The 13048-nt window shown below is 44.3% G+C and overlaps 1 protein-coding gene across 6 annotated transcripts in view; it reads left to right on the forward strand.

Annotated features, from left to right (window-relative positions):
* The window catches only part of SDK1 (sidekick cell adhesion molecule 1), a 384435-nt gene that overhangs the window by 343691 nt on the left and 27696 nt on the right, over positions 1-13048 (forward strand). For all 6 annotated transcript variants that reach the window (XM_079320405.1, XM_079320404.1, XM_079320403.1 and 3 more), the window contains 3 exons: positions 6994-7109; positions 9329-9515; positions 10218-10355. In XM_079320405.1, the coding sequence (XP_079176531.1) occupies positions 6994-7109; positions 9329-9515; positions 10218-10355 (441 nt within the window). The remainder of the gene's footprint in view (positions 1-6993; positions 7110-9328; positions 9516-10217; positions 10356-13048) is intronic.

A 13048-nucleotide genomic window follows, 5' to 3' on the forward strand; every position in this document is an offset into this window, starting at 1 on the left:
TTGACTTTTTTCTGGTATAGCTTTTGACATTTGGTAGATGGCAAACCCAGGGGAGATGATTTGATACGCTCTCTTGGCTGCAGTGAAGCAGAAGGATTAGAATTTAGTAGGTGCTGGCATTGTTGTTAGTGGATGTGAAGTGGGTGCTTTTGTCAGCTGCCATGAACTTGTGGTATTATGATATTCAAATGTGGCATTAACAAATTATAATAAGTGGAACATGACTATAAATAGAGAAGGAGGAAATTTGGGTCCAGGATGCAGGGAAATAATGTGAAATCGGTAATTTTGCCTCTCTGATGGGTATACTTGTAAGAGAGTGGAGGGCAGTGCTTTCCCATCCTGTACTGCTCCCAGTGCACACAAGAGAGGATCAGACACACAGCAGCTCCTCACCAGCTCTTGCACAACCTTCAGCACCTCCTGGGGGTGAATCCTGCACTCATCAGAGCTGGCACTGCTCTCCTTACACAACTGTTCTGCTCTTCAATGGAGAAACCCCCAGTGTGCATGTCTGGAAGGGAGAGGGGGCTGCAGGAGCTATCCCTGATCTGCACTGCTGGAAGAGAGAGGGGTTTTAGCTTGCAGGTTCGTGCCTCTGGTTGTTTGTGCACACCTAATGCTGTCAGGCTCTTCTGTTCCTGCTCATGGCCCATCTCTGCTGACTGATGGGCTGCCTGCCTGTGTGTGATCATATCCTTGTTGACATGAAAGAAATAGAGGGAAAAGCTCATTTTATTATTCCTCCCTTCTTGTTTTAACCACCTGTATGCTCTTTCCAGAGGCAGTCTGACAGTTCTGTGAGGGCTTTGCTTTTGGGTTGGGCTCTCTCACTTCCTTGATGGATGATCTCAGCATGCAATGTGATAGCCTGTTCTAGAGTTATTTTTGCTAAATAGAGCTGTGGAATTCAGCAAATAGAAGTGTGTAGTTTTTGTTTGCAGGCTCTGTTGCAGCACTGCTCTCTGAGGTTCGCCATGGCTGTAATCACCCAGATCGTGTCTGCCCCATGAAATTGCCAGATTGCACATGGCTCCCTCACGTGGGAAATCCAAACACCACTTTAAAAGATTAGGGACCACAGCAACAGTATTTTCACCACCACTGGAAGAGATAGTGAGGAACAGGATGATAATGGCTCCTCAGTTCAACAAGGGCACTGGCTGGTAAGCCCCTAGATCTGTATCCATGGAAAAGAGTCTCCACTTCTAGTCTTTGTTGCATTTCAGTTTGCAGGAATTTAGTTTGCAGGAATGTCATCTCTCCCTCCCTCCACCCCCACTTCCCTCCTGTCTCTCTGCAGGTGCTGAAGGTACCTGTGCCAACATTGGGAAGCTTCCCAGAGCTAAGCATAGAAGCTGGGGATGTTACATTTGGGGATCATTTGCAGCTGCTTTAATTTATGTTTCTTCATTACTTTAATACCCTTAAAAATTGATGTGGCAAAACACAGCTACTCTACTAAATGTGGTATGCAGAAAGAGCCAAGTGTTTGTCTACCCAGACAAGATGGCACAGAGTAAAACAACTGCAGGTGTTCCAGACTCCCAAAGTCCTCATCCTGACAGCTGTTCTCTTTCTCCTCTTCACCCTTTCTTCTCCACTAAAATAGGTTTGTCTTTCTATTTTTCTTTCTATTATACATCTTTCTATTTTTGCATTTTTGCTCTATCTTTATCAGCATCCATGAAGGTGAGAGGGATGTTTTTCAAGTTCTTGTGTTCATTTCCACTTGTACATGAGGAGATGTTTCTCTTACACTGATCTATGCAACCTTGTAAATCAACAAATAGATCAGCATCTCTTGGAAAGGGGTATTTCCAACTAAAACTTGGCTTTTACAGCTGTTTTAGCCTCCTCCCCCATCCAGTTGAACATCTCAGTGATGGGGAGACCAGATTGCTCCTTTGCTGGGGCCCATTTCATGTCTCAGGGTGTCACAAGCCTGGCAGGGCAGCGTTGGTGCCAAATTGCTGAGTAAGAGGGCAGGAGCACTCAGGCCCAATGTAGCAAATGGAGTGTGTTGGAGGGGTTAAGACCCACATTCCTGGAATGTGACTCTGCCTCTCTTAGTGCCTCTGAAACACATCTGAGTAACCACAGAAAGCACAGCCCTTGGAAAAAGCACCAACTTCCATCACGAGATGAAGCCCAGTCTAAAACAGCCAGAAATGAGTGGGAAGTGTGTTTTACATTCTAAATATAGCTTGTGCTGCTCTGTCACAGTGGAAAGCAGCTTTGCAGTCGCTGGTTTTGAAGCACAGTTGACTAATTGTTATTGAGCTAATCAGCATCACTCACTCAGCATTCCTGATGGACCGAGGCTCTGCTGCACAGGGCAGCTCCGATCCTCCCACTGCTCTTTCCCAGACTCTCTAAGAAAATGGCCAATAAACACTGAGCATTCTTCTCTCAAACCACTTTTCCTTCATGCAAGGAATGACTGCAGACATCTGCAGATCCACCTTTTTGGTCATTCCTGGGAAGTACCATCCTCACGTTTCTTCTCTAAGCCTGTACTGCAGGAAGACCTCTTGTGTTGCACTGTGCCTGTTCTGCAGATCAGTCTCACTGCTTTATCTGGTGACCTTCTGATTGTTGTGTTGTGTTTGGCTTTAGAATCCACTAAACTATTGCTTATCTACACTGTGACTTGAAGGCTGCAGCTGAAGAAGAAGCAATCTCCATGTCACTGCAGGGATAAAACTTCAATACAGCGAGGATGGTTTAGGTTAGGCAACAAGAAGAATAATACAGGAGTTATTTTGTGAGTTATTGTTACATTATAGATATCCCAGTTTTGGGGGTTTTTTTGTATTGTTTTTATTTTTGAAGTATGGATATTACACAAACTTCTATTTTAAGAGTTGTTAAAGTAGAGAGGTGCTGGCAGAGCTTGTGTGGGAATGACAGCGCAATCTGGAAAGAAGTCAGTGATTGAGATTATATGAACATCTGACCAGTAAGCTGATCCCAGTGTGACCCAGGAGGATGATGTCTGAGTCCTCTCCAAACCCTTTCAGCCCTACTTTCCATGACTGTGTGTGCCAGGAATCAGTGTGTAAACTTTGGAGGCTCTGGTGTGCAAGATTTCACCATCAGCACTTGCTGAACTGAATATTGCTGTGCCTTCTCCCTTGCTGTTAATCTCTAGGTAGGTAAAATTACAGCTGATATGCAGAACATGCTGCAGCACCCCTCCACTGTAATGTGGAGACAGATTAGAGGAATTTGGGGCCTGGAGCTGTGTCTTTGTTCTATGTTTATGCAGCACATTGTGCAATGAGATTCTGGCCTCAAGGTGCTACCACCAAAATGCAAACATATTGATTACTAGGGAATAAAGGCAGGCATGTTCTCCAAGTCATGCTTTGAAGAACTGGGGGGAAAACACTTGCTAGGTAGAAAAGGATCAGAGTTCTTTACAAAACAGAAATTTGCTTGGGATTGTCTTGGATCAAGCTGGTGCACAGGAAATCCTTCCGTTTCTTTCACTGCATTTTTCTCCTCATTTTTGGCCTGCATGTTTATTTAAATGGCATGTGAGTGTCAGGAAATCTTGTCCCAAACTTGTCTGTGAATGTGCTGCCAGTAACACTGCCACTGCAGATGCAATTAGAAAACCACTAGAGGACAAATCCTCTGCTCCCCAGAAACTGGAACAGATATAAGAACAGTGAGGAATGCTTCACAAAACCAGTTATCAAGTTTGCCCAATGAATCACAAGGATTTGTAGCCTACCTGTGCCACAGAGCATCGTGGCGACTGTCACTGGGAAAAGGAATAGTATTTCCATATTGATGGAAAGCTCTGGGTGCCACACAGCCCAGAGAACAAATATCCCAAGTGAGAAGAGCTGAGGTGAGGCTTCTGCAGAGCACAGGGCTCTGGAGCAGGGAGGCCACCAGGGATTTAAAGCACCTTCTCTTTAAAGGTTAGAAGCATTTGCAAGCTCAAATTGCCTGCAGTGAGAGCAGAGGCTGCTCAGTGCAGCTGGGAAATGAGGGCAGTGATATGTGTAAATGTGGATTTAGATGTGTAACTTTATTTATGGGCTCGTTTTGACACTCTCACCACGTTTCTGGATAGATTTGTTGTCTTTACGTGATCCTGCCAACAGCAGCCCAGCCCATATTTGTTACTGTTTGTTACTAATTACTATACAACCTGCTCAGTCTTTCTCCTTAGGTTTTGGCTGAGAGTTTCAAGGAGACAATCTCAAAGGTAAATTGAAATCAGATAAGAAAAGAAGTGTTTACAAATATCTGCATGAGATTCCAAGGCAGGATACGTGCACAGAATTTGACTTCATGAGTACACAGATGTTTTTTTCAGGGAAAGTGAAATGCTTTCCACCTGCCAAGAGCTGTGTTTAGACCCTCGGGGTCTGTGTTGCTCCTACTATAGTTGATAATGTCACTAACACCTAAAGCAGTGTGAGGTATGCAGCTCTAACCTTGCTTTTTATGTATTTGAGATTTCAACAGCCATGAAAAATTCTGAGCTCAGTAATCTTGAAGTGCATTCCTAGAAGGTAAAAAGCCTTTTGAATTCACCTTTAAAATGCACTTGCTTTTATTGACACAAGCTATCCATATATTCAGGGAATGGTTTGGGGTTGCAAACAGGTGGGGTCTTCAGGGATGTGTTTCCTTCTTTTTGAAGTATTTCACTTCACCCTTAATGGAACGTGCTGTCGGCACAGAGCCACATCAAGCATCAGCAGCACTCTTCTGTCCCTCGCTGTCAACAAGAAATCTGTGCTCAGAGGCAGAGGGACACATCAGCCTTTCAAACTTGAACAGAGGGACAGACTCACAGGGCACAAAACCAAACAATTTGCATCTCATGGAGGCTCTGTGATAGCAGAGAGAAACGTCTTTTTCCACACATTTCTTTTCATTCTTCCCATCAAATTTTCTGCCAAGTGCAGCTCCAGCAGCAAGTGTGTCAGTGCAGTTATCACTGGCAGGTTTTAACCACTGTGTTTCTTGGATGTGCTGCATGAAGGGGTTGAGGAGAAGCAGTGTTTTTCTGGCAGTGGGTTGTACACACCATCTCCTCTGATGGTCACATCTCTGAAGCTGTGTTTGTTCCAGGCTGGCACATGGCATCCAAAGAAAAATGCTCTTGTAGGTGCTGCTTCAGGGCTGGGTGTAGAGAGCACTGTGAAGCTGACAGCTCAGGACAGACAGTGGTGTCAGTCCCTAGAAAGTAAATGCACTCTAAAGCAACCCATTTTCCTCTGTGACTGTGCATGTTCCTGTTTTCCTGAGCTTGTCATCCTGGCAGATCTCTGGGATGTGTTTTCAGCTTTGCTCTCTGTGATCAGTTTGGCCTCACGCTATGGTTTGTGCTGTGAAATTAGCAAAATCTTGAGGTTTTTGGTCCCTAACAGCACTCCCTTGCACTGAGGGCATCCAGCCAAGTGAAGAGCACAGAAGGCAGGGCAATAATTAGACAAGTGCACCCTTGTGACCAGGCTGGGGTTTACTGATGGTCACTGTCACCTCATGTATTCACCATCCAGCCAAAAAAAAACCAAAAAAAAAAACCCACAATAAATAAACAGTTTTAACCGAGCCCTGGGATAAAGGCTATTTTCAATTTTACCTTTCAGGTTTTAATTGTACAGCAATAATTTTGCAATAGAGTTGCCGATGGCAAACATGCAAAAGACATTAACTTTATTTATGTTTTGGATTATTAATGTGGCTGTTAAAATTCCTCCAGTTAGTTTTGATTGAATTGTTTTTTTGTGCGATTCTGTCGTTTAATGGAGCGGTAAATAAGAATTTCTGATAATGAGCCCAAGCATCTGTCACAACAACCTGGCGCTGGTTATTAACATTTCCATTAACGGCAGGGTGGGCAGTGATAATATGGAAACCACACAGTTAGAACAAAATAAATAGTTGGTGTCAGGCTGAGTGGGTGTTAATTACTTTTTTATTTTATAACTCTGGGGGGAGGGAGTATTGTGGAAAAGTGTGACTTATGAAGGTCATTGTCTCTTAAGATAGAAGTCTCCAGAGGAGCAGCTAACCGGGGCTATCCGGTGCAATGGTGAATATTTTATCACTTCTATTTATGGCCCAGAAAGGGGCAGAGAGAAAAGAGACAACTTTCTCAGGGGGTCTGGTAGAAGGCTATAGCACTGTAAGCACAGAGAAAGAAGGAGTGTAGCCTTTGCCCTGCCTTTCCTTCTGGACTTTGACCAGAACATGCTTCGGCAGCTTTGCTGTGAACAGAAGAGGAGCTGCTTTGTTAAAACCTGCCGGAGGCTCAGACAGCAGGTCAGGAGAACAGAGTGTCCTCAGTAGCTGCTGGGGAGGAAAATCCACCTGCACCAAGTTGGATCCTGACAAAGGGAGGGGATGGAGTGCCCCAGGTGCACTCTAAGATTGGTTTTCTAGCACAGCACAATTCAAAGAAGAAATGCCATCAGGAGCCAAAGAGGGTCAGTGTGTAATGTGGAGGCGCAATCAAAGTGGAGGTAACAAAAAGTTGTAGTAGCAAACTAGAAGTCATTTTGTCATACATAAAAAATTAGTGAATTGATTAGAGTGGGTTTGGAGGTAATTTTAGGCAGTATTTTGACCCAAAGTCTTGCTTCTGAATAGCATTTGGGCTGATGATGGCCAGGGCTGCCTTGCTCATCAGGAGCACCAGCCATTGCCAAAGGTGAGCCCCAAACTACCAGGGAACCAAGGGAAAGTTTTCCTTTCTTTTCCAAAGCTGCTGGTTGGATTGAGTTGATTCAGTGTCTAAGTCAGCCTGCGAGGAGCTGAGCACAACCACGTCCCAAGGCTGAGCTGCTCCTCATGCCTCCTGTGCTGAGACATCCTGATGACACAGACACCCCCAGGCTGGCTCATTGCTGACTTGTGGCATAAACAGGGTCTGTCCTGGGTCCTTCTGCAAATGAAAAACCTGGATATGAGCTAATTCTGCTTGTCACTGTTAATTCTTCTGTTCTCCTTCCTCCCTAGCACCGGCGCTGGCCCCGCAGAACATCCAAGTCCATTCCCTTTCCGCCAGCCAGCTGGAGCTCACCTGGGACCCCCCTCCTGCTGACAGCCAGAATGGGAACATCCAAGGCTACAAGGCAATCCTCCCATTTCTACTGTTTTCATTTATCTTGCTTGGCATTGCTATTTACTTGTGAGAGAGCTCTACAAAGTGCATTCGCCCTCGCCACATAAGGCAAATTAGAGCAGTGCTCAGGCTGCAGTAGGGAACAGCAGCAAGTCCCAAAAGCAAAAGAAAGAGAATGAAATTGGGAGGGGGGAGAAAAGAAAAGGGAGAGTGTGTCGTTATTTATGGAGAAGGAGAGCATGGGGAAACAGGGAATGCAGATAAGGAGACAGCTCCACTTAAGCAGGCAACATATCTGCTCCAAAAAGCAACACAGATACACAAGAGCTGGGGGCAAGAAATGTATTGGAGAAAATTAACTGAGCTTTGCCTCCACGAAATGCTACAAGCCTTTAGGAAGAGCAGAACTTTCTCCCAGCTGGAAGCCTGAGTCAGGTCAGATTTTGGAAGCATTGCTTCATTTCCTTAACTTTCACAAAATTAAATCAGAGTATTAATTGCGTTTGGTTTGCTGGAGATGAGCACGTTGCAGAGACACGCTGCTCAGCATCTCCAGCATGAGAATGGACCCTCAGAGAGTGGGAATGGGCAAGTCTACAAACACTGGAGCTTGGCTTGGGTTCAGTGTCTGGCTCTGCCTCTCTCCATGAATTTAGATCCATAAGTGAAGGAAAGCCAAGCCAATGTGAATAATCTGGCATCCCTTCTTGGCAGTAACAAGCATCCTTATATATCAATCCCTGTCCTTTCCCTTTTGTACGTATATAGATGGCTTCAGCAGCCTGGCTTGGAGAGCCAAGGTGGAGTCTTGCCTTGGCTTGTTCCCTCAGCTCTCTGGCTTGCTTTGGCCTGTTGTAATGCTCTCACTGCCAGGCCTGTCCAATAAGTAGGGCTGGCACCAATTTTCCGCTTGGAAACAACTTCTCCAAAGCCTAATTTTATGGCATCAGGGTAAAAATTATGTAATGGAAGAAAGGGGAAAAGCACCTCAAGGAACTTTAGGGACAATCTTTGTTACCCTCTTCAGGAGGGCATTTTCCTGGCTGTGCTGTGAACACCAGTGCTGTGACTGCTGTGTGTGTGCACAGGGGAGTTATGGACCATCAGGGTGTATCAGGATGCCAGTGCTGACAGGCAGCTTGCATTGCAGGGAGTGTTTAAACTGACCCCTCCTCACTGAACCCTGGCAGCTCATACCTGCTGTCATTAAGCCATATTCTTCAGCCTTTGCTTTGTTTATGAGTGATGTACTCAGCTGCATGGTCATTGGACTCAGGGGAGTTTTCTAAGGAAAAAAATTGGCATGTTCTGAAAAACCTGAGTGCCCCAACTAACAGAGGAGTCCAGGGCAAGACTACACTGTCTTTCTGGTTGCTTTGTAGCTGCAGTGGCCAAATATTTTCTAGGTGTAGGATATACTAAAACATGTGATAGAATGAGTGGGAATGCCCTCCAGTTTTGCCACTGGAGGTTCTCATTAGGTATTAGGAAAAAATTCTTCCCAGAAAGCGTGGTCAGGCTGGGAGCAGGCTGCCCAGGGAGGTGGGAGAATCACCAAGCCTTGAAGTGTTCTGAAGGCGAGTGGATGTGGCACTTGGGAACGTGATTTAGTGTGGGAAAAACAGGACTTTTGGATAGCAAATTAATATGATTATGTAGAAGTTGTTTTATTGTTTACTTTTAGTTTTAATGATACATTTTAAGACTACTGTTTATGGGATTATGTATTTTTTGATTGGTGCTTTTATGCTGTTGACATGCCTTGCACGAGTTCTTTAGGTACAATGATTGGTTGTTGTTCAGAACTTTGTTGCTTACTTTTATTTTGGGTCTTTTAATTTTGATATTCTGTTTTTTAGTTCTATTTTTTTTTCTGATTCAGCACAATTTATGTTTTAGCAGCTTTGAACGGTTTTAACAAGTCGCAGAAAATTACTTTAAAATGGTTTATTTCATGCACTTGTTATAAACGAAGAAATATACAGAAAAACAGCTAAGCATGTGAAGAAACAGTAAAATATGCAGAAAAATAACTAGGCAGTAAAATATGGAGAAAAACAGCTAAGTATAATTTGGCTGGTGCACACGATATAGACTATGGCTTAGACTCGTTCAGCATTACTGCAGTTTAGTGACAAACCTGGGAGTTGGGTTGATGTTTGCACTCACGACCTTAGAAGACTTTTCCAACCTTAACAATGCTGGGATTCCATCCCGCCGCCCCAACAGATTTACTACTGGGAGAGCGACGCTCTGAACGACACGGAGAAGGTGAAGGTGCTTTTCCTGCCCGAGACCAGCGTGCGGCTCAAGAACCTGACGAGCCACACGCGGTACCTGGTGTGCATCTCCGCCTTCAACGCGGCCGGGGACGGCCCCCGCAGCAGCCCCGCCCCGGGCAGCACCCTCCAGGCAGGTAGGGACCTTGTCCTGCTCACCCAGGGGACGGGATTGGCCTTGTGGAGGTGTTGAAAGCTGAAAAAAAAAAAAAATAAATAAAAGCATTTAAGAAGTGGAGCGTGAGGAAAGGGAGTGATGCTGCTGGAATGAGAACGGGGTGGCAGAAGGGCCAGTGCCTAAACTAAACAGTCTGTGGCTCTGTTTCTGGTTTCTGCTCCACATCTGGAAATCAGAAGGAACTCATCACCAGTGCCTGGAAGTTGCCTGATGGTCCTGTGAGACAACTAGCATGTAGAATTCCTCCTTTTTTTTTTTTTTTTTTTTTTTTTTTTTTAAGCTGGATCAGCAGCCTCCCAGTGAAGCTGAGCAGCCCCTGTGCTGGATGTGCTGGGAGTGCTCTGGCAGGGGTGAAAGCAATGCCCTTGGTGGTGGCTATGAAGAGGAGGTGGCTCCTTTAGCACCCTTCTGAGGGCTCTTCCCTTTTGTGCCCTATCTCCTTGTTTGCTGTGGAGGTTCAGTTTTGCAGCTGACTGGCTGCATTTTTAGGACAGGCTGCATTTCTGACTGATTACAGGACATTTGGGTACAACTGACAAATCCCATTCTCAGCTTGTTTCCTTTAGATTTAGGCTGGGCAAATAAAGCAATGTTTTATAATATATATGTATATCAGATTGGCTGCTGCTGCTGCAATTCAATCTGTGTGCAATCCTTTCAGCACCCAGTGCTCCCAGCTTCCTGGCTTTCTCTGAAATCACCTGCACTACCCTCAACGTGTCTTGGGGCGAGCCAACAGCAGCAAATGGAGTCCTGCAGGGTTATCGAGTCGTCTACGAGCCTCTGGCTCCTGTCCAGGGTAAGAAAGACCTCTGATCATACATATTCATGGGGAAATGACACAATAGGACTGTAGGACCTTTCATCTCTGCCCAATTTCCTACTTGCTCTCTGCTGTTTTCCGAGAGAAGCCAGGTGGCAAAGGGTAAATAAAACAATTCCACTTTTGCCAAAACGCTTCAGCGAGCCATAATATTGTGGAATATAGCTTTTGTCTTGTCTCCTCTCATTTTCTTGCACAAACTAATGTCTGTGTGATTTGAAAAGTAATTTTACAGCCATCATTACCTGGTCTGGGCGAAGAGGAAGCTCAGCCTGGGAGTGCCTGATTGTCTCCTTTGAAACTGCTGAGTAGGCTCCATCCCAGAATAGTTGTCAGGCACATTTGTGTTGCTTATCACATCATGTGTCACTTCTGTTATCACAGAGATTGCCCAGGCATCAAGTGTGCTGGTCATCACTGGAAGCACCTCTGCTGTGACGGGGAGGGTGACAGGACAGAGATGTGGTTGTGCCTCTTCACATGGAGTTTTCAGGCAGCATTTTTAACCCAGCACTGGAGTTCAGTGAAACCACAACAATGTGCTGGCCACAAACGTTCCATTAATTTGCCAGAACAGCAACAGAGAAGGATTTGGCAGTTTCTCTGAAAACAAATGTAAATTCATTCCAAAGGTGAATTAGAAAAGATGACATAGTTTGTGGATGGCCTTATTAATATTTTTATATTCCTGGTAGATTGCCAATGGTTCAATAGGATGTCCAGCTTTGGCAGCATGACAGGAGGGAGAGTAATTTCAGCCATTGCCAATCCATTTTAAACTCTTTTCCAAAGAAATAAGGGTATCAATCACTTGTATTTGCTTCTCCTGTATGGAATAATGATCTATATTGTCTGAATATCCATGTCTCATGCACAGAGAAAGTTAAACTCAGGATTGAAAACACCAGAATAAAAGCACTGTCAGCCTTTATGGCTGGCAGGTCTGAGCACAAAGAGCTAATAGAGGAAGCATTTCTAATTCTGACCAAGAAATGTGCACAGGTTATGCAGGAGGTTCAGGCTGGTTGGGCATTTCCTCCCTTTTCTTCATTCCTACACATTGTTCAAGCATACATTTTTTCCCCTTAAAAATATGGAAGTGTCAGATCATGTTTTCTCTGCATGTATTTGATTTAACATCCTTCAGAACCTTTGATGCCTTTTCTTCTCTTCCCCACCTTTGTCTGTGCTGCCCCTGACTCCAGCCTGTCTCTCCTTCCCCTCTGGAAGATCTCTGATGTGAGCAGGAAGGTTATGGAGAGATCTTCCTCAGATGCAAAATATTTGCCTGGATTTATTTTCCAGTCTTCACCCACCATTTGTTCTTGTGCCAGCATTTTTCTTTCAGCAAACATATTTATTCTCCTGCCATGGAAAAGAATCCCTTCCTTGATGCCATCATTTTCACAGATTCACAAATACTCCAAGTTGGGAGGGACCCACGTGGATCATCAAGTCCAGCTCTTAAATAAATGGGGGTAGAACCCACATTCTTCCACCACAACCTGGATGAACTGGACCTTCTTTTGGAGTTTTTCTCATTCATATTTTGACTTTCCACCCATCCTTAATTTTTGGCTGAGCATCCTCCCATGGTGACACTTTCTACCTTCCCACTCACCAGCCACCACTTACCTGCCTATTTTTCCAACCTTTCCAGCAGTGATCTGTTCTTTAGCACAGTCTTATCCCTGCTTGACCTTTTATTGTCTAAGCTTTACACTGTTATGTTTTACACAATAATAGACAACAAAATTGCCCCAGAGCCTTTTTCAACAGTTTTTTGTTTTGTTGGGTTTTTTTTTTTTGGAACATAACTTGAAAATGACAAATGCCTCCTGATTTGTCTCAGAGAAATGAAATAGTTCACCTGTGGAAGGAGGGAGCACTTTTACTGTGTCCTCGTTAGCCAGGGAAAGATTCGCTGAGTTATAAATTGTATCTGGAGGAAAACTTTGAACAGAAATCACTTGGACATTACTCTTTATTTAAGTGATTAAAACTGAAAGCATCATCTTGATTTGCATAAAGTAAGCATCTGGATTGAAAACATCTTCTTTCTGTGTTTTTTGGAGAGATAAACTAGCAACCAGCCATTTCTAGTGGGAAAAAACTTCTCCTACTTCCTACCTTCTTGGTTTGAAATGTGTCATGTACATATACAGACCCAAAAAGACACCAGAAAGACTATCTAAATTTGAAATTTTTATTCTGTAAAATCTTTTATAGATCAAATTCTTTCTGTTGACTTACTTCTTGAAAATTTCAATGAAAGCCAGATTTTTAGTTTTCAAACCACTCATTACCCCTCAGTCCTTTATGGAGAATTGAGAACGTAAAGGTGGAACTAACTATGAATCTTGGTGAAGGGAACAACTCTGATTTTAATTGATCCCTGTAAGAAAAATTCTGAGCAAGTAGGAAGAGTGAAACACTTAAGGCTCCAGCCTTGCTTAAGCTCCCAGTGCTTTGGTTGCATCCCCTGTTGCCATGGCATTTGTAGTCCCAAGGTCCTGGTGAGCTGCACATCCTTCACTCTGCATCCACATGGGGATGGTGGATACAGCAGGATGAGATGAATGGAGCAGACCTGGCCCTTGTTCCTCCTCCAGACCATGTTGCAGGTTTTTTGGGGAAGCAGCAATGGAGAAATGCTTGCTTGGGAAGCA

Source organism: Erithacus rubecula (assembly GCF_903797595.1).
Source record: "Erithacus rubecula genome assembly, chromosome: 17".
Lineage (NCBI taxonomy): Eukaryota > Metazoa > Chordata > Aves > Passeriformes > Muscicapidae > Erithacus > Erithacus rubecula.